The sequence below is a fragment of the Schistocerca piceifrons genome, chromosome X (genome assembly GCF_021461385.2).
Source record: "Schistocerca piceifrons isolate TAMUIC-IGC-003096 chromosome X, iqSchPice1.1, whole genome shotgun sequence".
Taxonomy (NCBI): Eukaryota; Metazoa; Arthropoda; class Insecta; order Orthoptera; family Acrididae; genus Schistocerca; species Schistocerca piceifrons.
In genome coordinates this window covers 286,407,854-286,435,617 of record NC_060149.1, presented here as the reverse complement: position 1 = coordinate 286,435,617, position 27,764 = coordinate 286,407,854, and the positions used below count along the sequence as shown (strand labels likewise).

General features: G+C 37.7%; 1 protein-coding gene across 1 annotated transcript in view; it reads right to left on the bottom strand.

Annotated features, from left to right (window-relative positions):
• The window catches only part of LOC124721826 (endoribonuclease Dcr-1-like), a 293,757-nt gene that overhangs the window by 215,795 nt on the left and 50,198 nt on the right, over positions 1 to 27,764 (bottom strand). The window contains exons 3-6 of the mRNA XM_047246948.1: positions 20,510 to 20,625; positions 13,938 to 14,100; positions 8,236 to 8,361; positions 5,171 to 5,340 (exon numbers count right to left, since the gene is read on the bottom strand). Coding sequence (XP_047102904.1) covers positions 5,171 to 5,340; positions 8,236 to 8,361; positions 13,938 to 14,100; positions 20,510 to 20,625 — 575 coding nt within the window. The remainder of the gene's footprint in view (positions 1 to 5,170; positions 5,341 to 8,235; positions 8,362 to 13,937; positions 14,101 to 20,509; positions 20,626 to 27,764) is intronic.

Below are 27,764 nucleotides of genomic sequence, written 5' to 3'. Positions count from 1 at the left end.
GCTCGCACAAGCCGGTCTGACGACATGATCGAGAAAGTGGAGAGAATTGTTTTGGAGGATCGCCGAATGACTGTTGAACAGATCGCCTCCAGAGCTGGCATTTCTGTGGGTCCTGTGCACACAATCCTTCATGATGACCTGAAAATGCGAAAAGTGTCATCCAGGTGGGTGCCACGAATGCTGACGGACGACCACATGGCTGCCCGTGTGGCATGTTGCAAAGCAATGTTGACGCGCAACGACAGCATGAATGGGACTTTCTTTTCGTCGGTGGTGACAATGGATGAGACGTGGATGCCATTTTTCAATCGAGAAACAAAGTGCCAGTCAGCTCAATGGAAGCACACAGATTCACTGCCACCAAAAAAATTTCGGGTAACCGCCAGTGCTGAAAAAATGATGGTGTCCATGTTCTGGGACAGCGAGAGCATAATCCTTGCCCATTGCATTCCAAGGGGCACTACGGTAACAGGTGCATCCTACGAAAATGTTTTGAAGAACAAATTCCTTCCTGCACTGCAACAAAAACGTCCGGGAAGGGCTGCACGTGTGCTGTTTCACCAAGACAACGCACCCGCACATCGAGCTAACGTTACACAACAGTTTCTTCGTGATAACAACTTTGAAGAGATTCCTCATGCTCCCTACTCACCTGACCTGGCTCCTAGTGACTTTTGGCTTTTTCCAACAATGAAAGACACTCTCCGTGGCCGCACATTCACCAGCTGTGCTGCTATTGCCTCAGCGATTTTCCAGTGGTCAAAACAGACTCCTAAAGAAGCCTTCGCCGCTGCCATGGAATCATGGCGTCAGCGTTGTGAAAAATGTGTACGTCAGCAGGGCAATTACGTCGAGAAGTAGCGGCAGTTTCATCAAGTTCGGATGAGTAGTTAATTAGAAAAAAAAAATCGGAGGCCCTAGAACTTGAATGCACCTCGTACGTCAACTCTTAGTTGCACCTGTGCCACCAAAAATTTTCTATCATTCGGCACCATAGGATAAAACACACACACTACCAGCTTCAGTGTGAAAATACAACAGAAACAGAGCTCACATACTGTTGCTGTAACTATTCAATGGACTCAAAAATTATCCACAGGGTCAGGCAGTCAACAGGTTAGAATGAAAAATTAAAGCATTATAAGATATTCAGAGGCCTAGTGCAAATCTTCCTCATATTTATGTTGCAAATGAAGGAGATTCATTAGAAAAGTACATTTGAGCACCACAAACTACTTCGCACATTGAAGAAAATAAATTTCAACATTGAAAGGAGGATCTTTGGAGAAGGGCTTCTTAGAGAAAGAATCATACAAATGTTGGCTTGGTTCTTGCTTTCATGCGGTATGACCGGCCCCAATTGAACAGCTCTGTCAGGAGGGTCAATATGGAGCTAGATCAGCTGCTTCGGGCAGCTACTTTGTCAGCATAGGTTTGGTTCCTGTTGATGGTATTGATAGGTGGGACTTCACAAGACATGGCCTGCATCTCCATAGGAAAGGGAAGGGTAAACTGGCTGGGATGATAGCAAACTCTTTAGGGGGGAGGGGGCACTGAAACTCATGGGAGAACTTTTTTAGGCTAAGATCAGTATCCAATCATCCTACATTGATTAAAATTAAGTTTAATGAAAAGTTCAGACAGGCAGGTACTAATGATGTGAAAATATCACAAGATTGTCATAACAGTACAGTGAAAAATAATGTTAATATATTGCATCAGAATATCAGGGGATTGAAAAATAAAGTAGATGAGCTTCTTGTTTGTATACAAGATTTAGAAACTGAGAGTGGAATAGATGTACTATGCCTGTCTGAACATCATACAGTCACAGGTATGGAAATGGTATATGTAGGTGGATATAAGCTTTCAGCACATATAAGTAGAAACGCTATGGAGAGAGGGGGAGTTGCTATATATGTTAAAATCAGTCATATTGTGAAAAATTTGGAAACTCAAAAATTTTGCATACAGCAACACACAGAAGGATATGCATGTGAGCTTAAACAGAATAAAGGCACTTTTATAATTGTAGCCATGTATAGTTCCCCATTGGGAAATTTTCAACTATTTTTGAAGAACTTTGAGTCTTTGTTATGCTACCTGTCAGACAAAGGAATTTGTGGGGATTTCAACGTAGATTTTCCGAAAGGGTCAGACAGAAATCTTGACCTTGAAGTATTACTTGGTTCTTTCAATTTGACATCAGTTATTGATTTCCCTACTCGGGTGGCACAGGAAAGCAGCACACTATTAGATAACATTTTCATAGACCAAGATAAATTCAATCAAATAAAAACTTTTCCTGTTAAGAATGGTCTGTCTGATCACAATGCACAGCTAGTTACAGTATATGATATAGCTCCAAACAGTAATGCAAAACAGTGCGTTCCATTAACGATCTAACACTTCAAAATTTTAGGGAAAGCTTGCAACAGTTAGACTGGATGAGGTGTACAGGGAACATGATGCTAATTTAAAATTTAACCTATTTCATGATACCTTTGTGAGTATATTTGAAAACAGTTTCCCTAAGAAAACAGTGAAATACAATTGTAAGAAACCACGTAAAAAGCCATGGCTCACTAAAGGTTGGGTTGGGTTATTTGGGGAAGGAGATCAGACAGCGAGGTCATCGGTCTCATCGGCTTAGGGAAGGATGGGGAAGGAAGTCGGCCGTGCCCTTTCAAAGGAACCATCCTGGCATTTGCCTGGACCGATTTGGGGAAATCACAGAAAACCTAAATCAGGATGGCCGGACGCGGTATTGAACCACCATCCTCTCGAATGCAAGTCCAGTGTCAAACCACTGCGCCACCTCGCTCGGTGGCTCACTAAAGGGATAAAAATATCTTGTAAACAGAAGAGGGAAATGTATTTCATAGCTAGGAGTAGTAATGATCCCGAAACAATGAAACATTATAAAAACTACTGCACTATATAAAGAAAAGTTATTAAAAAGTCCAGAAGTATGTGCATTATGTCTGAGATTAGCAAATCTGATAATAAAATTAAAACAATTTGGAATATTGTGAAAAGGGAAACAGAGCAACCGAGAGCACAGGAAGATGGTATTTCTAACAAACACAATGAAAAGTTTGTTAACAAGAAGTCATAAGTAGAAAACATTTTTACTAATCATTTTTTAAGTGTTGTAGAGAAAATAGGTTCCAGCTATTTATTATAAAATGCAAGGCAGTATATGGAAGGGGCAGTACCTACGCAATTTGATAAAATTGAAATTCAACCCACCTTTCCTACTGAAATTAGGAAAATGATAAATTCACTCAAAAGTAAAAGCTCACATGGAATTGATGGCATTTCCAACAGAGAACTAAAAGCTTGTTCCCCACAAATAAGTAGGATTCTCAGCCACATATGTAGTAGCTCACTGAAACAGGGAATTTTTCCAGATAGACTGAAATATGCTATTGTTAAACCATTGCATAAAAAAGGGGATAGATCTGATGCTAACAACTACCGCCCAATCTCACTTCTGACAGCTTTATCCAAAATTCTTGAAAAAGTAATGTATTTAAGAGTAGCATCACATATTTGTATAAATGAAGTACTAACAAAATGTCAATTTTGTTTTCAGAAAGGCCTTTCACCAGAAAATGCTATATACGCTCTCACTGATCAAATATTAAATGCAATGAATAACCGAAAATCATCCATTGGGACATTTTGTGACCTCTCAAAGGCTTCTGATTGTGTGAATCATGAAATTCTTCTAGATAAGCTTAAGTATTGTGGTATGCGTGCGACAGTGCACAAATGGTTTAATTCATACTTAACTGGAAGAACGCAGAAGGTTGAAATTAACAGTACAGATAGTCTACAAAAAACCAGCAGAGTCCTCTAACTGGGGAGGTATCAAGAATGGTGTCCCATATTAATGACTTGCCGCTCTATATTCATGAAGATGCAAATTTAGTTCTTTTTGCTGATGATACAAGTATAGTAATTACACCCAAGAAGCAAGAATCAGCTGAGGAAATTGCGAATAATGTCTTTCAGAAAATTATTAAGTGGTTCTCTGCAAATGGACTCTCACTAAATTTTGAGAAAATATAGTTTATAAAATTCTGTACAGTAAATGGCATAACACCATTGATAAATATAGACTATGAACGGAAGTCTGTTGCTAAGGTAGAATACTCAAAATTTCTGGGTGTGTGCATTGATGAGAAATTGAATTGATCTACTGAAACGGTTAGGTTCAGCTACTTATGTTATTAGGGTTATTGAAAATTTTGGTGATAAACATATCAGTAAATTAGCCTACTATGCCTATTTTCATTCACTACTTTCATACGGAATCATATTTTGGGGCAATTCGTCATTAAGAGAGAAAGTATTCATTGCACAAAAGTGTGTAATCAAAATAATAGCTGGAGCCCACCCAAGATCACCTTGCAGACATTTATTTAAGGAACTTGGGATATTCACAGTACCTTTGCAATACATGTATTCACTTATGAAATTTGTCATTAATAACCCATCCCAATTCAAAAATAACAGCGAAGTGCTTAGCTACAACACTAGAAGAAAGGATGATCTTCATTATTCTGGATTAAATCTCATTTTGGCACAGAACGGGGTGAATTATGCTGCCACAAAAATCTTTGGTCACTTGCCAAATAGTATTAAAAGTCTGACAGATAGCCAACCAACATTTAAAAGCAAATTAAAAGAATTTCTGAATGACAACTCCTTCTACTCATTAGATGAATTCTTAGATATGAAGTAGTAACTGTACAAAAAAAATGTATAATTAATTATTTTGTGTAAAGAAAACTTATGTTGAAGTGACACGTTCCACATCATTTAGAAATGTCATATTCATGATCTATGGAACAAGGATTAATGTATGTAAGCATGTATGTATGTATGTATGTATTACTCTTTATAACAAATGTCACTGAAACTGCAAAACTGTTTGTATGGAGTTTTGGACCTCACTCTTTCCAAATGATAATCATATGCCTTGATTGCTGTGCCAAATTATTAGGATGCACAATTTGGATTTTCTTTCTAACACCTTCATTTGTGGGAACAGCTGTATTTGAAATTAAAGACTAATTTTACTGAACAATCCTACATTGTCATTAGGGTGAAATATCTTGGGGCAAACAAAATTTTTTTCATGAAGTAAACACTGCATTACCTTAGTACTGAAACAATGTCACTTGCTGTTTCTGCTGTGCTGAGAAGTGCAGCTTCTAATCTCTGCATTTCACCTTCCAAGCGACCAGGATCTGCTGTACTGTTGAAGATTGGTGCTGTAAGTCCCAGAATTCGAGGTCTTTTAGGAGACAATGACACATACTGCATGACCTGAGGCAGAAAATATCAAATTAAATACATACTCAAGTAATCCAGACAAAAAAGGACTTGACAAGAACAACAAGTAGGAAAGACATTGTGCAAGATGTGACAGTCCTAATATTCGATTAATAACAAATACTGGACAGATGGCATGAGTTTCTGCTATTATAAAAATATATAATACTATAAACTAGCAGGTATTTTAAAAGAGAGAAAACTAATTAGACTGCCTGTCAAAAAAAGTGAAGCATCCAAAAAAGAAGAGGAAAAAAATTTAAGTTTCCTGGCTAAGGGAGTACACAATGTTATTTCAGTGATAGCAAAATTGAGTCAAATTTACAACACAGGAGGATGCAGGGTGTCTGTGGCATACTTTTGTGCCATCAGAATTCCCTCAATCACTACCAGCCATGACCTGAAGTCATACCTGATGGCTTCCCACACATGACAGCTGGAGTAACATCGCAGTGCACCTCCTAACCGTCAGAAGACTGGGCTCTCTCGCCAGGTTCTTGTCATACTTGTGAACAATGGTCACCCAGGGTAGTGCATATCAGCAATTTACCGCTGAACACAATAAGACACCACACATCAGCAGTCAATGCTTCCTGGTCATGGCAGCACTCCAAATGCATGAATTAAGAGATGTGGTGTTAATGGCAGCCTAGGTAGGCGATAGTAATTTGCTAGTATGGCTGCTTGTAGTCTCTGACCAATGGTGTGGGGAGAGAGAGAATGTTGCACAAAATTCATTACTTGTTCTCAGATGGAAGATATGAATGTGAAGGGGTTGTAATGTACTTGGTGCATAATACAGTGATCCTTCCTTGTGAAGGTCAGACATGGTGGACTGGAAAATTAACGAGTATGTCTGCCCTCACATTCCCATTCAGTCCAACACAAGACCGAATATGTGTCATCTCTTCGCAATGATCAATATATATCTGATGCTGTTCACAGCCCTTATATACCCTACCAGGCCTGGTAGCAATAATGAATTCGAACAACACTAATGAAGTAATCATTCACATACTTTCCAGGCAGTGTACTTATTGAAATGCTTCTTGGAAAAAATAAATAATTTATTGGTTTTCAGTAAGATAAACAAGGTCATAGCAACTGTCAGTTAACATATAGCACTAAAAGAATATTGGGATACCATCAACATTTATGACTGAGCCGCCTGGCCAGCTTCACATATCAGCATGCAGCTTCTGAGATTCAGCTTATGCACAGGCCTGGACAGAATCCGGCCACAGATTAACAATGATGGCCAGTGTGCTCGTCAGCCTAAATGTGGTTTATGGATGGTTCCCCCACACCCAACTAGGTGAATACCAGGCTGGTACCCATGACCCACCTAAGTTACATGATTTGGAAACATAGTGAAAACCTTTTCACACTTTGACCGGAGTTAACACTAGGTGCAGACAGATGGGGTACACAAATTCCATCCTTGGGGGAGAAGAGGGAGACGTGACAACAACCAGGAAGGGCATTCGGCCACCCTCTATCACTAACACTGCCAAAACCAGATTAACATGTGAACCCCCCTGAAAATACAGGATGAAGCCAGGACAGGAAAAAGAAAGTCAACATTAGCTACACTACATTACAATAATAAAAACAGATCACAAAAATATTCATGTACTTCACACCAGGTAAATCATTCATCAGTTAAATTTGTCGGCTCACCATGAAAATAAAACAAACATGTCAACCACTTTTTAATGGTACAGGATATATACAGGGAAAAAAATAGACATACTTCACTGAACAAGCGACATTTTAAAGCAGATGTAACATTTAATAGAACAGTTTGCAAAAGGTTACAATTAACAGTGATTGTTCTTTCTTTTAGTGTTCAACCCTGAGGTTGGTTTGCAGCAGAGGGCCATTCCTCTCTTCTGTCTGCCTTCCCCTTCATTTCCATGTATGTGTTACATCCAACGTCACTCATGATCGGCATACAACTCCTCTATGTATTCTTTCAATCTCTTCACCATGTCCTCACCAAACAGCATTTTCCCTTCTTTATTTTCTATTGGGCCTGAGTGTGTTGTTTTACGTTTGTTAAGAAATAGATTTGCTGTTCTGTAGGCTAAATCAGTTCTTCCATTTTGCACATTTTCTTCCACTTCTCTGCACATTCCTTCAAGAAAATTTTATTTTGCTTTCCTAGCTTCTCTAATAACTAAATTCCTTAGTCTTCTGTATTCAGCTTTCCCTTGTTCATCAGTTGCATTTTTGTATAATTTCCTGTTTTCTATAAGCTCAATAATATCTTCTGTAATTCATTTCCTCTTTTTTTTAGGGGTGGGTTCTTCCAACTATCTTTTCTGCTGCTTTGTATATACCAGATTTAATTTGATCCCAGTCTTCATTTACTCCACCATGTTGAAAATTCTTAGCTAGGTTGTCTGTTTCATGAGCATAGCACTTTGCCAGTCCCTCAGTTTTCAGTTTTTCTAGTTCCCATTTAAGTTTTACTGGCTTCTTCTTCAAACGTTTGAATCTCAGTGACCTTTTCATGAGGACCAGGTTATGATCACTGCCTATGTCTGCACATGGATAGCTCCTGCATTCTTTTATCTGGTTCCTAAAATGTGCTTTCACTAGAATGTAATCAATCTGTTGTCTCCTCAGTGATTGTTAGGAATACTTTATCAGCTTTTTTTACTTTTCCTGTAAGCCTTTCTTGATAAGTCTCAATTGAAATTATAAATATGTTGCTACGATACCCATTTTACTGTCATACTGAAAATCTTGCACTGTGAATTAAAGTTGACAACTCACAAATTCTCTAACCATACCCCTCTGTCAAAAAATGGGCATTACTCTGAGTCCTCACTCTCATTTAGTGTATTAATAAATTTTGATGTGAAACTTTAAAATAGATCTTACCCTTCTCATTGGATGGTTCTGTAAAACATTGTGACATTCATCAAGCACAAGCACATTTATGTCCTCAATCCTAAGAATGCCATTACTGATGACATCATTGCAAACGTCACTTGTCATTACAAGCACCTGAAATCAAAATAACAGCACTCTTATTAATTTGTAATAAAATACTCGTGCACATGGACATGCAGCACAAATGTGCATGCCACCCCTGTGCAACCCCCCCCCCCCTCCCCCAACACACAAATTCTTTGTTTACGACAGTTCAACATAAAACAAATTCTTCCAAAGTTTACAACAATTTATGAGTAGGCTGTCCATTTTCAACAGTGAAAAGATGTGTATCTGAATTCAAACAGTCATATTTCCCTTAAAAATGATCCACATAAGGTCCTCAAACTTCAACTACTGGAAAAATTTTCACAAAAAGTGTGTAATACGGTGATGGATCATCAGCAATTAAAATTGTATGAAATAGTTGGTGTAAAGTGCATTTTATGTGAATGACTGATTATGGAAAATCATAGTGCAAGATTAAAGACACCAAATGTTTGATGCAGAGTCATGTTTGGACAATTTTCAAAAGAATTTGTAACAGAGTTAAGCTAGAACTATCCACTTGTTCCTGGAACCACCCACTTGTTCTAATGCTATTCCCAACAGTAATAGCTGTTTCTCTTTAATTGATCACATTTTACAAAGAGCACATACGATGCAAGTACACAAGAGAGTTAATTTTATATTCTGGTCTAATTTCAGCAGAAATAATTGTTCAAGAGGTAGTTTACTAATCAATAACAATAATACTGTGAGTAAAAATACATGGAAATAGTTTACATAAAGAAATTTTCATCATCGAAGATGTTTCATGAACAGGCAGAGACAGAATTTGGGATGAGCTAGTAAATACAGTGGAATATCGTTAGAATCTGCCCCATTACTGTGTTTTCTGGCATATTATGTCCACTTTTGGAAGTCCCAGTCCCACTTGCATTAAATGCATGTTAAACAGGATCATTTCTGCATTCTCCCTCTCCACTTTGCATGTTCAAATTTGGCAGTATTGGTACTGATGCCCACTGTAACTTTTGCACCAAGAGTTGTGAGAGCAGTGGGAGTAGGATGTTCACAGCCGTGTGTGCACAGAAATGTGCAAGGAGACAGTGCTATTCAGTGACAGCAACTCTGCAAGTCATACAGATCATTTGCTATGGCAGAAATGACGTGCATAAATAGTCTGTACGTGTTGGCTTTAGTTCTGACGACTTCCGACTTCTGTAGTGGCCAAAGGAACTGATTAGCATGTAATTCAATTGCTGGCCTCCTTTGTCTGTGTTTAGCATTTGACTGACACTCTCTCTCCACGACCTTTTTTTGTGTTATTTGGTGTACCAATACATCATGGATAAAAAGACAGCCAGACATTTAACAAATGAAGAAAAGTTTAACATTATTCAGGAAGTGGACAAAATGTCACACATGATATTGCACAAAAATTGAACATTCCTCCATCAGCATTAAATACAATAGTGAAGTAAAGAAAAATAGCACAAGCAGTAAGTTCAGAAGTAGGAAATGGTAAATAAAAACAAGTGTGTGTAGGTCAGTTACCAGAACTGGAAAACGTCCTCTTAAAGTAGATGCAACAAGTGTGTACTTCGAACATTCCAATTGATGGTACAGTGGCTCATACTAAAGCAATATATATGGTACAAAAATTGCAGGTTGCTGATTTCAAAGCATCGAACTGTTGGATCAAAAGGTTCAAGAATAGACATAATTTACGGTATAAATGTGTTCAAGTTGAGGCTGGAAGCATGAACACTGACACTGTTCAGTCATGGAAAAATACTGTTTCGTCAAGTCCCACAAATGCTTTTAATGCAGATGAAATGGGCTTATTTTTTTACCTTCTATCTGACAAAACTCTCGAGTTCAGAGGAGAAAATGCCAAGGCAAAAAAATTGGTAAAGAGAGGCTTTATTATGTTGAAATGAAAGTTGAACACTGGAAAGGTGAAGAGTCCATGGTGATTCAGAAATGTTCCGATATTTCCATGTAAATATGTGTCTAATGTGAATGCATGGGCAACAAGAACTATATTTGAACAATTCTTGCACACCTGGAGTGCGAAGTTGACCAGTGTGCAGTGCATCCACAAGATGTGTTGAATCTATCTAATATAAATGTAGTGTTTTTTCCTCCCAACTGAAAAAATGTTTGAAACAAAAATTCAGAAAAATTGTTTTTTAGCAGAGGACGGTTTGTCCTCATTCTACAATGTGAAAGGGTATGATCTTAGATGCTATGCATTTTGCAAGAAGTGAGTGGGATTCTGTGCAAGAAAGCACAATCTCGAACTGCTTCAAGAATGCTGGCTTTCATCGTACACTCACAGAACACAACATGCCAGAAAACAAAGTAACTGCAGCTGAACAATGGCAGAAAATAATGAGGCAACAGGGATACACTGACTATCTTAGCTTCAGGGAATATGTTGAATGTGACGAAGATGTTGCCATCTGTCAGCCCATGACAAATGATGAAGTGTTACAGGGACAGCTGGCACAGAACCACGAAGAAAGTGAAGACACAAATTAGCCAGAACTTTATCAGTTCTTACAATAATAAAAGATATTGAAACACTAGATGCAGTTAAGCATTATGATTTAAGTTTTGAAGTTTGTGAAATAGAGATGAACATGTTAAGTACGATAGCCAATACAGTATTAAAGCTAGGACAAAAGAAACAGTCAACTATTGATATGTTTTTCAAACCATTATGAAAACATGACTATGCACTGTATTTTATTGTGCTATAGTGTAGTTAGGCTAACAAGATGTGCAATGTACCAACAGTTTGTTGAAATGACAAGTCCAATTCAGCAATTCACTAATGGATAGACGCTAAATTAATGATGTTCATTTGTTTTGAGAAGTGTAATAAAAATTGTAATTTTAGCATATTTTTATTTTTCCTACATCACATGCCAGGTTTGCATTTTGGACACTAGAGGTTACACTCTCACGTCACATGACTTTCCTGTATTTCAGTTGCTGGATGGCAGCCCTGTACACATCCTATATATTGGATTCAACCAATGTTGCTGTACCTAACACATTTTTGCTCTTGGGTATGATATTCCAAATTAGTAATATTTTATTGATATAGCATGTCGAGAAATGTCGCATTATGAGATTGCATATTACCCCACATATGGCACCCTTAATTTCACACTTTTACCAGCAAAAAAATTGAATCATTACCAAATTATGTATTTTTTGGTAGCACATTCTCCAGCTTATGATGCTCAAAATCTGTGTTCCTTTCAAAGACATGCTAACGAGATTCCACTAAGTCTGAATGTAGCAATATAGCTCATCCGAAAGCTCTTAGACTCTTACTGTCAATGAAGATCTTATTTTTCCTAAAAAGATCTTATTTCAAAAGTTATTTGCAAATTGAAGTTTTCAACTTCTAGAATGTTCCATTTTTAACCAATGATTATTTCCAAAATTAAGATACCTAGTTTTGTAGCCCTAATTTTTCTTATTTCAAAAATGCCCACTTGCACTAGTGTAACATGTTAATTATCTGATCTAGAAAATTATGTATCTTAGACTTTTTGGCAAGAACTGGGAATCTTCACAGGAGTATGCATGGTATACACCATATAGTCTATATAATTTTATCAATTTTTCAGTAATACAGGGGTACTTTCTCGTTATAAAGTAAAAGATGATAGCTAATTTCAATAATATTCATATGCTCCTCTGTAAGTAGAACCTCTGGGCAATTATTCAGGCAGTTCTAGTTTACCCAGCAACACGCAAACATATCCATGTCAAACATTTTGGCTCTTCTTTGTGTAGTGAATAGCTAAATGTATATTCCTTTGTGATATGTAGACATTACAAATGTGTAGAGAAAGTGAACTAAAAACCAGGAGCTTCTGTCAAGTAATTTGTCGAAGAATGTACATGCTCATTTGTGATGACTATACTGTATTATCTTTGGCAAGCTGATTATCATAACAACAAATGTTTCAATAAATGTGAGAAAGTGTGTAGTTAAATAAAGTAGTATTTTGTTTATCATTTCAAAACTTGTCACTAATCCAATATTATATCAAGATGGTAGACACCAGAATTGCAGCTACCAAGGGATAATGCAACCACAGGTGAGACACATCACAAATCCAACTGATTGTGTGCACCAATTTGTTACTGTAGATAAGACATAGATCCACTACTTCATACCAGAAGTGAAACTACAATTATAGCAGTGGCTGCAAGCCAATGGCTGTGCCCTAGATAAGACAAACTTCATTTCACAAAGAATAAAAACATTAAAACAACAGTGAACATTAAAAAGGTGTTATGAACCAACTGGATGAAATGATACATGAGAAGAGACATTGACTGTGAAAGCAAAAAGACCCATGTCTCCTGGGATTGTGTGACTGCTCATAAACATGTCATGTCATAGCATTGGCAAAACATGATTTGGAACAGATTCTCAGAACATGTGCCCTATTCAACAGACCTGGCACCCTCTGACTTCTGCTTACTCCCACAACTTCATAAATTTGTAGCTGGAAGACATTTTTGATCCAAAAGGTGATTGTGGTGCTTTTATTTTGCAGACCTTGCATAATCACACTACTGTGATAATTTATTCACTGGAAAACTAGTGAACACAGTGCACTGGTCTTAGAAAGGGCCACTTCAAAAAATATGTGCAGTTTTGCCTAAATAACAGTCTATCTTCATGTAGAAAAAGACAGAACAGAAGATAAATAAAATAACTACCCACAGAAGCTTTCATTGACAAACAGAGAAATTTTCACCTTAAGTTCAAACAATTTTCCAGGGACTTTTCTGCAACAACGAACTTCAAGTTTCAATATTTCACTTAAGGTGAAGAAAATAGACATTACTATTACCATCTAGGATCTTTGGTTTGCAGTTGACACTTACAATTCTACCTGCATAGCAAGATGAGATACTTTAATCTTTTGAGTATTCTTTTGCAAAAAGAGATAAATCACACTGTGTTACTCAGATGTTTGATAACTGAGGCATAAAGAGAGAATTTTTTCCCCCCTTAATGTCCCTCAAATACTGCAACCAAATATTATTGGATGTGGAGCCTAAAAAATCCTGCTATAATTTTTAAAATATCAAGTGTTCTGCAGCTACGGCTCACATGAATTAAAAACTCAACAAAAATCACAGAACTGCTAATTGTTCAGAAGGAACTTTACATTCCATATTCGTAATCCATTCTTTCAGTCATTAAGGCCTTCTGCAGTTGAGGTGGTGGTGTGCATCTAGAAGTGAAGCAAGAGAGCAATAAAAAAGGCAGCAACATGTAAACCTTGTCCCAAAGCACCACATCTAGCATAAAGCAGTCCTAGATTTCAACAACTGAACATCAAAAGTATCACATTACAAGAGCCATCATTCAAATGATGATGTACTGCTTTGTTATTCCTTTTATCTGTGCAACATAATGCTTACACGACACTATGACAAGTATCATTTACACTTACTGAGAAAACAAGTTTTACATCAGTCAAAAACCATCATCATTAACATTACATAATTAATTGTGACCGTATTGCTTATTTACATCTGTCAGTACAGTACAAGACAATTGATTTTTAATTAATTCACTTTAGTAGCTGTTAAGGCAGTACCTGCTTTTCCATTAATTCTTTCTCCCAATCGGTTACACTTGAGAATTCACTGTATTCACCAACAGTTAAATCTGTCAAGTTATTGATGTAGGTTGCTTGGTGTCCCACCAGTGCCACGCTGTCCACAAGATATACTGAACGTTTGCCTCCATTCTTAATTGGCCTGCAAAGAAATGTGTTAAAATTATCAGACCTAAATATGCAAGACCTTGCCATTGTCTTGAAAGACATTTAATTTGTCTCATATTCAACCAAAGATTTTACGTTTTGACCTTGGCAAAGGTAATAATATTAATCAAAGATGAAACCTTTAGTGAAACATAGAAATTGAACACTCAAAACATCAATAGATTCCCAGTTTCACTACTTCCAAATGCAGATAAAATTAAATGAGATAACTGAAACTGTTTATGAAAGTCTGTCCACTGTTCAGTTTTTCAAGTCACTTACCATTTAGGGCCCTTTTGGCCACAACTAAAGACTAACAAGTAAGGTAAATAAATAGTTAGCTGCCAAATATTGAACAAGTTTTTAGAAATGTGCTTAGTGTAAAATATAAGAAAAGGGAACAGCAACTAATTCTGTCCAAAAATGTAAAATGGCAGCTTATACAATGATATGTCATGACAGCTTGTACAACTACTCTTGAATTTTTTTTTCCTTTCAGAATTATTATTACTCCATAAACAAATTATTCACCCAGGCAGTATGTAATCTGGTTTATTTAATCCCATTCTCCATTACTGTATGTACTTTTATCTCTTAATGGTTGACAAATTTCATGTTGCACCATATGCATGATATATAAAACAAATCAACTTAGTAGCAGAAAGTACAAACATCCATGTAATTATAAAAAAGTGATGTGTGTTAACGTGTTTAAAACAGTTTCAGCCTGTTTTGTAAAACTGTGCTACTCTACAACATTCTGTTGTGTAATTATTCCAGAACAGATATCCACGAATTGAACATCTATCTATCACCCAGGGGAAGACGATAGAATGATAAGACACAGGACTGGCATCTGGGAGGAAGGTAATTCAAATCCCCATTCAGTAATCCACGTTTAGGTGTTTTATTATTTCCTTAAATCACTAAAAGCAAATGCAGTGTTGGTTCTACAAAAAGGACACAGCCAATTATTTCCTTCACCATCTTTTTCCAGTTTGAGCATGTACTCCACCCCCTAATGACCTTGTCTTCTACAAGAGGTAGAACTCTAACCTACTTTCCTTCCCATCTGCCTACCATGCTGTTAATGTATCTAAAAAATGCAAAAATTGACAGTAACATTATCTATTTAAGAAGAGAAGGGTCTACTCTCACTGCCAAACAAGAACTACTGGAGCAGAGCTAATAATCAGGAAATGTCGCTTAGCAATATGTACGCCTGGGCTTTTATGGTTTACTTCTCCACTTAGCCCTGCTTGAATGGGTAGGATGTGTGCGCACTGTGTGCAGATGCAGAAGGCGCTGGATGCAGTCCTCAAAAAGTTGAAGATGGTTTGGCTATGGTCAGTGATCTTCAGACAGCTGCCTTGGGAGCTAGCAGTGGTGGACAATCTGGCGTATCACACAGGACACCATAGGTGTCACTTGTTTCACCCATGGGCTTTACTGCTGTGGTACCTTCCAGTGTACCCAATGTGGTTGATCTGCCTCACCGCAATGTGAGTGGTGGGTGGTGTCATGTTCGTGTCACTTGAGATGGAGGGCCAATGTGGAAGGTGGCTGTCTGGCCTCACCTGTTTGCCCTTTGAGTGGACAGATGGATGTTCCTTCAACAGTGTCTGAGCAGGAGCCACGAGTGTGCTAGTAATCAGGAGTGCTGGAGCCCATTAGTGAAATAGCGTTCAGGGCCAGAAATAAAGTCAATGTGCACTCGGTATGTCTGCTGGGTTGGCCTCATCCAAGATGTGGAGAAGGCCTTGCCTGCGGCTGTCGAGCATATAGGGCACAGTTGGCTGCAAGTTGTGGCTCACGTTGGCACCAACGACGCCTGTTGTTTGGGTTCTGAGGCTATCCAGTTTGTAAAGGGTACTGGTAGTAATGGTGAAGGCTGCTGGCCTTATAAATGGGGTGCAAACTGAGCTCGCAATTTGCACCATTGTTCCTAGAGTTGATTGGGGTCCTTTGGTTTGGAACTGAGTGGAGAGTCTCAGCCAAAGGCTTTGGCTTTCAAGGGAGGGGGGGGGGGGGGCAGGGGAATTGCAGGACTCCCTTTGATAGGTCAAGGGTGCAAAACACAAAGGAAGCAGCTATTCGGGTAGCAAAGCACTTGCAGAAAACACACATGGGGATTTTTCAGACTAGGCAGCAGTTTTAGGTACTCTGACGAACGCTCCCCACATGACACGCAAATAGCGAAATAAGACCACATTCAGAGTAAAGACACTTTGACTGTCAAATATTATCAGTAAATTGTAGAGGTATTCATAACAATGATCCTATATTTACTGCCCTCCAGGAACTTTCTCAAGCTCAAATTTTTCATGGGACCAAGAGCTATCTGAAAATGTCATAGAAAGCACTGTGATATTTAGAGTGTCATTAAACATATATCAGAAAGAAAGATTAGACAGTATAGGAGGGGGAGTGCTCCTTGCAGTTGACAAAAATACTGTCTCTTGAGGTCGAATTTGAGTGTGACAGTGAAGTCATCTAGTCACATTTAACAGGTCTAGGCAAAATCAAGTTAATTGTTGGATGTTTTTACCAGCCATCCCATTCTGCTGTGACAGTTTTAGAGTCATTCAAAGAAAGTTTACAGACAGGAGTGCAGAAATATCCAGACCACGCAATATCAGTTGGAGGTAACTTCAACTTACTGAGTATAGTCTGGGACAATTATGGATTTACAGTATGGGGTACAGACAGGCAGTCACACAGAGTTCTTTCAAACAAGTTTTCTGAAAACGTGTCTTAAGCAGCTAGTGTGACAGCCCACATGCAAACAAAATATTTTAGAACTTATAGCTACAAACAGGACTCACCTTATCAACAGCGTCAGTATAGAGAGAGGGATTAGTGATCAAAATGTCAACATACCAACTATGGTTACTAAAACTAATAAATCAATCAAGAAGGCTAGAGAAGTACTTTTGCTGAAAAGAGCACATAAGCAGTTGTTAATATCCCACTTAGAAACTGAATTAACATAATTTAGTTCCAGTATGGTGGACATAGGAGAATTATAGGCAAAGTTCAAATGGACTGTAAATTGTGCTTTGGAGAAGTATGTGTGAAGTAAGTGGATGAAAGATGGAGAAGACCCACCATGGTTTAACAGTTAAACCTGAAAAATGCTGAGAAAGCAAAGGCTGTTGCACTCTCGGTTCAAGTATATGGGGTACAAATGTACGGGGTATGACAACAGGCTAAAGTTAGCAGAGATTTGTGCATCTGTAAAAAAAAATATCGATGCACAAAGCATACAACAGTTTCCACCATCAGAGATCTTTCTGAGAACCAAAGAAAATTCTGGTCCTACAGAAAATCGCCAAGTGGGTCTAAAACTTCTATCTAGTCACTTGCTGACCAGTCTGGCAAGGCAGTAGAAGATAGCAAAAGGAAAACCTGCTTTTTCTATTTTGCATTTTAAGAAATTGTTTATGCAGGAGAATCATACAAACATGACATCACTTGATCACTGCACAGATTCCCAAACAGAGGAGATAATAATAGGCATCGCTGGCATACACAAACAACTGAAAAAGTTGGAAACAAAAAAGTCGTCACGTGTGGACGGAATACCTATTCACTTTTTCGAAGAGTACTTTATGTCATTGGCAACTTACGTAGTTTGCATTTATCAGAAATCTCTTCCCCAGCACAAAGACCCAAGCAACTGGAAAAAAAGTGCAGGTGACTCCAGTATATAAGAAGGGTAAGACAAAATAACGGACAAATATCCTTAACATCCATATGCTACAGAGTTCCTGAACATGTTCTCAGTTGGAATGTAACATATTTCCTTCCGATGGAAAAGCTTCTGTCCACAAATCTGCACGGTTTTAGAAAGCATTGCTCATGCCCCTTTCTAACATGATATCCTGTAAACTATGGATGAAGGGCAACAGGAAGATTCCATATTCCTAGATTTTCGAAAAGCGTTTGACACTGCAAGTTCTCAAATGCCTGAGAATACAGAGTCAGTTCCCAGATATGTTAGTGGTTCAAAGACTTCTCCAGTAACATAACCCAGTATGTTTGTCCTCAACAACATGTGTTCATCACAGACAATTGTATTATCAGGAGTGCCCCATGGAAATGTGATAGAACAGTCATTATTTTCTATATGCATAAATGATCTGGTGGACATGGTGAGCAGCAGTATGCAGCTGTTTGCTGATGATGCTGTAGTGTATAGGAAAGTGTTATCATTACATGACTGTAGGAGGATACAAGATGACTTGACAAAATTTCTAGTTGGTGTGATGAATGGCAGCTGCCTGTAAATGTAGAAAAGTGTCAGTTAATGCAGATGAGTTGGAAAAACAAACCTGTAATCTTAGAATATAGCATTTATAATGTGTTGTTTGACATAGCCAAGTCAATTAAATATCTAGGGGTAACTTTGCACAGTGATGTGAAATGGAACGAGTACATAAGGATCGTAGTAGGGAAGGCGAATGGTCAACTGCTTTTTATTGGAAATTTGGTTCACTTGGAAAGGAGACAGTTGATAGGACACTAGTGTGACCCATTCTTGAGTACTGCTCAAGTGCTTGGGATCCACACCAGGTCAAATTAAGGAAGACAACGAACAAATTCAGAGGCGAGCTGCTACACTTGTTACTGGTAGGTTATACAACCAGCAAGTATTATGGAGATTCTTTATGAACTCAAATGGGAATTCCAGCAGGGAAGGTGATTTTCTTTTCGAGGAATATGATTAAGAAAATTTAGGGAATCTGCATTTGAAGCTGACTCCAGAACAATTCTACTGCCACCAGTGTACATTTTACTTAAGGACCACAGAGATAAGACAAGAGAAATTAGGGCTCATATGAAGGTATTCAGACATTCTTTATTCCTTCACTCTATCTGAGAGCTGAATAGGAAAATAAATGTCTAATAGGTGTATAGATCCTCCTCTGCTATGCACTGTACACTGGGTTCTGGAAAACTGTATGTACATCTTTATGCATGTCATTTAAATATCAAGGGGTAATTCTACAAAGCAAAGTAAATTGGACAACCACATGTAATCATAGTAAGTAAAGTGAACTGAAGTTCGGGGTGTTCTGGAGAAATGCAGCACATCAGTGATGCAAACAGCATACAAGATATTAGTGTGACCTACTCTGAAGCATGACTACAATATTTGGAGGTTGTATCAAACAGAAATGTCAGAAGACATTAAACACATACAGAGATGCACTGATAAGATTATAACATGTCAGTTCAGCCCACACTTAAGTGTAACATAGGTCCTTTGTGAACTTCATTCAGAATCCTTAGAAGAAGAGTGGCATTTCTGCCATGAAATCCTATTGGCTGAATTCACAGAACTGGTATTCAAAGGAGACTGTGCAATAGTTCTGCTGTCACAAACCTACATCATCAAACCTAAGGGCAGTGAGATTAAGATAAGACAAGTAACACATGTGGCAAGGCACATATACAAAAAAAAAAATTATTTTGCTCCATTAGTGAATGGACTATGACAGACGTCGCTATTGATGACACAAAGTGCCCTTTGTCATACCATTTACAGGGGATTGCAGAGTCTTATATATATGGAAATTGTCTTACCAACTCTGTGGTAACTGGAGGAGAAGCTCAAGATCCAGTGGGAAGACAAGGAAGGAATCAGTACTGAGTTTGCAAATATCCTAAATTGATTTGGGGAAAGAATAAAAAGACTTACAGGTATGTCTGAGAACAGGACAGAGATTTGAACACTGCTTGGTATTTCCACTTTTTATTTATTTATTTAATTTTTTTTTACACTAATCTCTCAGATATTAGGAAGAGAAATTAATAGTTATTGCGCAGTGTGCTATTTCAGCACATACAAATTTCATTGTTGTTCATAGTAAGTGGTTATCTTATTTGAAGAGTTCAAAATAATAATTTTGGTGCTTAAAAACTAATACTGAATGTAAACAAAAAATATAATACTCCTTCCGAGCAGAAAAAATGATAAGTGCAAACACAGCGATGGCTCCTTGTAATGGGACTAAGAATTCGAAAATTTAAGGCATTTGTGTATTTTTGGTTTATTAGGATTGAAAAATGATGAAAAATTTAAGCCTTTCATCACATGTTTCACACACTTTTCCCATCAAAATATTTAAAATCAGCAAGTGGATTTTAAATGCCACGTACAGAAATTTAAATTTTTGCCACATGGCGCCAGAAAACAGAATGACACGAATATAAAAATGCTTTTGTGTGTGAATACAATTTGCAAACGATGTGAGGAGGGTGAGCCAGACCATTCTCAGTTTAATGAAATAATATGAATTCAATTCACAGTCACTCTTATGATGAAGACTTTACTTTTATGAGATGCTCTGCTCTAAAATTACATCACACACATGTTGCAAGAGCTTTTACTTTATTACCTTCGTATTGCATTTGAAAATTCCTGGATTAACTTTGTTGCTATGAATACTCTCCCAGAGCTCGAGCAAAGACATACAATTATGTTTCGCTCTTTTGCAGCATCAAGAAGTTCAACCTGAGAAAATAAAATGTCCTGTTACAAAGAATAAGAGTGGATAAACTGATATAAAGGACATGCAAATAAAAATACTCCCCACTAACAATTATCAGGTATTTTCACAAATTTATTGATTATAAATTCTAGGACTCAACAAATTTACTACAACTATTTCACTCTGGTCTGGAAAATTTAACAATTTCAACATAATTATTCACAATTCATTACAATACGGTGTTTATTAAACTAAATTTATGACAAATGATTTTTTGCACTTACAAAATCCATCTATGCACCAATTTTGGCTAAATAATGATAGAAAATAAAACTAATCACAAACAAGTAATCAGAACATTTCACTAACAACTTCATATCAAATCTAAATGATATCCTAAAAAGGTTTAGCAGATACATTCCACTACAAAAACTGAACAAACCAACAAAAATATGACATTAATATAAAATAAACTTCCCCTAAGTGATGAATAATGGAAATTAACATGCAACTTCTATCTAACAAAGCAATGACCTTCCTCTCGGTGATTCTTGTTCAACTAATGTCATCCAAAGACCTCTAAGATGATGCTTCTTATGCATATGAACAACACGTCACATCTGGCCAACACAAGTAGCTCAGTCAGTAAGAGTATGGCCGGCAAAAGTATGGAGCCTAGTTTGAGTGCCAGTCAAATGCAATATTGGCCACGAGGTTTCAAATACAACAAATTTCTACAGTTGCTGCAGCTTGTGCATACCTATGAATTAAGGCTGAGTCCATTTTCATGAAGACCACCCACTTTTGAACATTTAAATTTGTTGCACACATGAAGCCTTCACATGCATTATTCTATATGAGACTCACCACAAAGGTGACACATTGAGTTGCTGACAGGCACAACAAAAAGACTGTTACACATTTAGCTTTTGGCCAAAGTCTTCTCCAGAAAATAAAAAGCAAACACACACACACACACACACACACACACACACACACACACACACACACAAACAAACAAAAAGTAAGCTCACCGTAAGCACACATGACAGCCATCACCAGCAGCTCGGACCAGAATGCCAGCATCCTGGTCTGACCTGCCGGAGATGGTGGTCGTGTGTTTGCCTGTATGAATGTGCATGTCTTTTCTTTCCTGAAAAAGGCTTTTGCCGAAAGCTAAATCTTTAATAGACTTTTTGTTGTGGCTTTCTGTAACTCAACATGTCATCTTTATGGTGAGTAGTAATCTCTCCTTTTCCTAATATTGTTGATATTTCAACCTGGACTTTCCAATGTTTGATTCCGGATGAGGTTCCGTCTACTGCATTAGACAGTAGATTGTTGATATTTTTAGGTGTGAGTTTGCTTATTATTTTTCACAATAGTTATGTTAGCATAAATGCCATTCACGGATTAGGCCTCAGGCCTGTTCTGACTGGCCAACTGCTGCCTACAACGCAGTATGAGGAGCGATCTATGAGCGATCTATGATCGTGGGACATGCTATCAGCATGTCCCCAATCCCTCAAGCTATTATTGTCAGTAGATGAATCCCGATGCTGTTGCTTCTTTATTTAAGCAGCTCCTCATCAGGCCTCACAAGGCTGAACGGACCCCATTCCAGACCTACCTACCTCAGAAAAATCTGGGGAGATACGACAGATCGAACCGGGGCCCTTCCATACAAAAGGCAGTGCCGCTAACCATTTGGCTACAGAGACAGTCCAACAGTTATGTAATCACTGAAGATGTCGTGTTACATCCAGCAGAAAATGATGTGTGTCTTTTGCTTGCTTTATAACTTCTTGTTGCTAAGTGCAGGAAGAGGAAAAAGGCAGTTCTGCACACTTAGACAAAACATGTGACTTATGTAGGTGCATTGCTCAAATATTATAATTTAAGGATTATTCTAAAAGCAGTGATTATGCAAACTTCCATTTTGATAATGCTGGTGTAATAACACAGGAATGCGTGTTACTGGAATCTGTGATTTGGCAAGCCCCTGGAGAACACCAATCTGCTACCATATTTCATGGTTGTAGTTGTACCCATAGAAATGGAAGACATTCTACTAGTGATTCTTCTTACATCTGTTTATCTCATCAACCTATCTTAAGCTGATAGATTGTGTTACAAACCAAAATCAATTTTTCTTACGATCAGAGTGTCCATCTCCTTCAGATTAAACAAAAATGAAGTTAACAACAGGAAGTGTCATTTTTCACAATTTCACCACATTTGCCACAAGAGTTCCCATAATGGAAGCTATCAACCACAGGTATCACTTTGACATCTTTCACAAAACCTATAGCTATCTGTGAAGTACTTCTGAACAATCTTCTCACAGATGCATAGTGAGACATGTTGACTATGAAGCAATGGGTACATAACTTGAAGATCAGTACTTTCAGCAAAACCAATTTAAGTTTCTGGAAAACTGAAACTTTCATTATTTTTCCAACCTTCCTTCCCACAACAGAGTCACAAAATTCAACAAACAGTGTGTTCCTGGTCCTGATGGAATCCGGTCAGATTCTTTGCAGAAATTTCAACTGCGTTCATCTACATCTACATGGATACTCTGAAAATCACATTTAAGTGCCTGGAACAGCATTCATTGAACCAGTTTCACAATAATTCTCTATTACTCCAATCTTGAACAGCACACAGAAAAAATTAACATCTACATCTTTCCGTGTGATCTCTTATTTCTCTTATTTATTACGATCATCATTTCTCCTTATGTAGGTCGGTATCAATAAAATATTTTTGCATTCAGAGGACGAAGTTGGCGGTTGAAATTTCATGAGAAGATTCCACCACAGCAAAAAACACCTTTGTTTTAAAGATATCCACCCCAATTCCTGTATCACATCAATGACACAATTTCTTGCTAATACAACATGTGCTGATCTTCTTTGAACTTCCTTGATGTACTCATTAATCCCATCTGGTAATGATCTCACACTGCACAGTAGCTCTCCAAAAGAGGATTGACAAGTGTACTGTAGGCAGTCTCTTTAGTAGATCGGTTGCATCTTCTAAGTGTTCTGCCCAAAACACATAGTCTTCGGTTCACATTCCACACAGCATTCTCAATGTTTTCTTTCCAATTTAAGTTGTTCATAATTGTAATTCCTAGGTATTTAGCTGAATTTACAGCCTTTAGATTTGACTGTCATTTTGCAATTTGTTTTGCTCTTCTGATGACTTTACCACATTATAAACGGCAGCATCATCTGCAAAAAAACCTAAAATGGCTGCTCAGATTGTCTCCTGAAGTGTTCATACAGGTAAGGAACGACAGAGGGTCTATAACACTACCTTGGGGAAAACCAGAAATCACTTCTGTTTTCCTTGATGACTTTTAATCAATTATTACGAACAGTGACCTCTTTGACAGGAAATCACGAAACCAGTTACATAACTGAGATGATATTCCATAAGCGCGCAAGTTGACTACAAGCTGCTTGCGAGGTACAGTATTAGAAGCCTAGTGGAAATCTAAAAATACAGAATCAATTTGAAATCCCTTGTCAAAAGTACTCAACACTTCATGTGAGTAAAGAGCTAGTTGTGTTTCAGTTAGCTCCAATCTTAACCATAATGTACTGCAGATCTCTTTAACAGAACACTATGACCAGTGATTAAAAGAAATCACAGCTCATATCTTGAATAAATCAACATCCTCCGTGCCAAGAAACATGGATTTTAAAAACATTGGCTATGCAAAATCCAACTTTCTCTTTTCTCACACGACATCTAGAAGGCCATAGACCAAGACTGTCAAGTGGATATAATATTTCTTGACTTTTAAAAAGCATTTGACTTAGTAACCCACCAACATTTATTAACAAAGTTTGGTTACATGGGATACTGAACAACATTTGTGAATGGATTGAGGATTTCTTTGTAGGGAAGGGACAGCATGTTCTCTTGGCTGGAGATGCAACGGAAGTAGAAGGAACTTCCAACATATCTTAGGGAAGTGTGTTAGGACCTTTGTTGTTCATGTTGTATGTTAATGACCTGGTAGACAATGTTAACAGTAACCTCAGATTTTTTTTGCAGGTGATGGAGTTATGTGGAGCAAAAAACAATGTGGAAAAAGATGCACAAATATCCAGTCAGATTCTGATATGGCTTGTTTTAAATTTGCTGAAATGCAAAATTGTTCACTTCATAAAACACAGGAAAGTCGTATCCTATGACTAAAACATTAATTAGTCACAAGTGGAATCAGTCAACTCGTACCTACACTTAACACGCAGGGGGCATGAAATAAAGATACAAGATTGAATGATCACATATGTTGAATTGTACGAAAGGCAGATGTCAAACTTTGGACCAGTGGGAGGCTACTAGGAAAATGCAATCAGACTATAGAGAAGACTGTTTACAAATCACTTGTGCATTCCACCTTAGAATATTGCTCAGGTGTGTAGTACAAGTGTGAATAACCTGAACTGGCAGACCCTTGAACATAAGTGCCAGTTATCTCACAAAAACCTACTTACATAGTTTCAAGAACCAGTATTATGGGAAGAATGTAAGACCTACTCTTCTTCCCCCTATTTATCACTCCCATAACGAAAAGAAATTCTGTAGGTAGGAGGGGTAAAATACAGGTAGCAAAAGTCTATTTACAACTTGTGCAGAAACCAGAGGGCAGTTATAAGAGTTGAAGGGCATGAAATGGAAGCAGTGGTTGAGAAGGGGGTGAGACTGAATTTTAGCCTCTCCCCCATGTTATTCAATCCATGCACTGAGCAAAGCAGTAAAGGAAACCAATTAAAATTTTGGAAAAGGAATTACAGTTTAGGGAGAAAAAAATAAAAACTTTGAGGTTTATCGATGACATTGCAATCCTGTCAGAGACACTGAAGGACTTGAAAGAGCAACTGAATGAAATGTATAGTGTCTTTAAAGGATGATATATGATAAACATCAACAAAAGCAAAATGAGGGTAATGGAATATAGACTAATTAAATCAAGCAATGCTGAGGGAATTAGATTTGTAAATGAGACGCTAAAAGTAGTATTTTTTTTTTCTCTATTTGGGCAGTAAAATAACTGATGATGGTCAAAGTAGAGAGGATATAAGACGTAAACTGATAATGGCAAGAAACGTGTTTCTGAAGAAGATCAATTTTTTTAACATCAAATATAGATTTAAGTGTTAGGAAGTCTCTTCTGAAGGCATTTGTCTGGAGTGTAGTCTTGTATGGAAGTGAACCATTGACGATAAAAAGTTCAGGCAGGAGGAGAATAGAAGCTTTTGAAATTTGGTGCCGCAGAAAAGGCTGATGATTAGATTGGTACATCATGAAACTAATGAGGTGGTACAGAATAGAACTGGGGAGACAAGAAATTTGTGGCACAGCTTGATTAAAAGAAGGAATTGGTTGGTACCACACTTTCTGAGGCATCAATGGCTCACAAACTTAGTATAGGAGGAGTGTTTGTGTGGGGGGTGGGGGCATGCACACACGTGTGCACAGAACAGAGTAGTGTGGAGAACTGCATCAAACCAATCTTTGAAGTGAATACCACAACAATGACAAAGAAAAGATTATGCCAATTACAGAACACACACAAACATTTAAGCATTCAGTCTTCCAGGGCTCCATGTGCCAGTGGAACAGGAAGGAACCATAGCTTTTGGTACTGTGCAACTGGCTTCTGCCATACTCTTCACAGCGGGTTGCAGTGTATGTATGTAGATGCAGAAAATTCATCCTGCACAGCTGAGTGCATCATTTAGCTAAAACACAGTGTTCAGTATGTTCTAACAAAGTTATATGAAATAGAACTATAAAATTCATGACATTATACAATGTTTTTCAAGAGACATAAGTTGAGATCAAAAGTCCTCATATGTGGAGTAGACGATGCTAACATGTCAGTATTGAATTTTGCTTTGTTCTCTGTGGCATTTGATATTACGACCAGCTGAAATAAAGGCAAATGAAATTCAGCAAATAAACAACTGCCATCACTCTTAGTGTTGCCAGACTGTAACCCAGCTACACTGCAATGCCTGATAGCATCTGTAACTGTAAACAGACTGATAAAGCATTAGAAAATTGACAACTTGAATCAGACAATTGAAAGTGCAGAAATTGCGCAAAAATGAAACGTATAATAAAATGTATATTATTTTCTCATGCTCATTAAGATTATTACAATGTACATATCTAACATTCCTTTCAAATTTAAAAGAAAGTAATGTGTTTCCATGACCAGAAAGAAATTATTGATTAAGAATTTTTTCAGAGGAGTAAAACCTTCATGAGACTGGATGCCCAGTTTTCCTTTGCTGTGTTCGGTGTCCCTCTGACAGCTGCCACTACAGGTCATTAAAGACACAGCAATAACTCAGTTTTGAGAATATAGGCAAAGTCACTGCCACTGACTTGTGGAAAAAAATTTGCATTTTTTTTTAGGGTGATCTGAGCAAGTAACAAGAGAAAACATACCATGAAACCAGTTGGGAAGTGCACACGTTAAATTTCCACTCAAAAAAGGGAGCACATTAGGGAAAAGAAACGGGTACGTACTTGAGTAAGAAACATCACAACAAATTTCCTTCAACACCTGCTTAACTCAACATTTAAAACAAAAAACACAAGTAGTTGCTACATATTGACAGTGGCAACTATCGGGAGGTGGAATGACAGTAGGCATGGTCAGCACCTCAGCAGAACTGGGAAAGAGAGGCTGGCGGAGTTAACATATGTTGTCGGGAATAGGAGGACTAGGCCCTTTTTTTTTAAAAAAAAAAGGGGGAAACCACAACAGCAGGCTCCCATCCTTTAAAAGTAATCCAATCAGTTTAGAGAGTTCTTGATCACATATACAGATCATAGAATGCAACACACCAGAGTGTACAAACACCACAGAAATTTACTCGTCATTATCCAATCTTCATAAAATGTGCAATCCATTAAAAGTAAAGTACACCTACTGAAGTTTGAACAGTAAGGTGGTGTGCATTAAAGAGCACTGGAGTACTTAAAATAAAATCAGTGTATTTTGCTACTGTCATATGAATGTGGAAGTTGATACTGTAGAACTACCTTAAAGGTTGGGGAATCTTATTTACATCAGAGGCTGGCACATTTTAAAGATTAGAGAAGATCTGATCACAATTATTGTGGA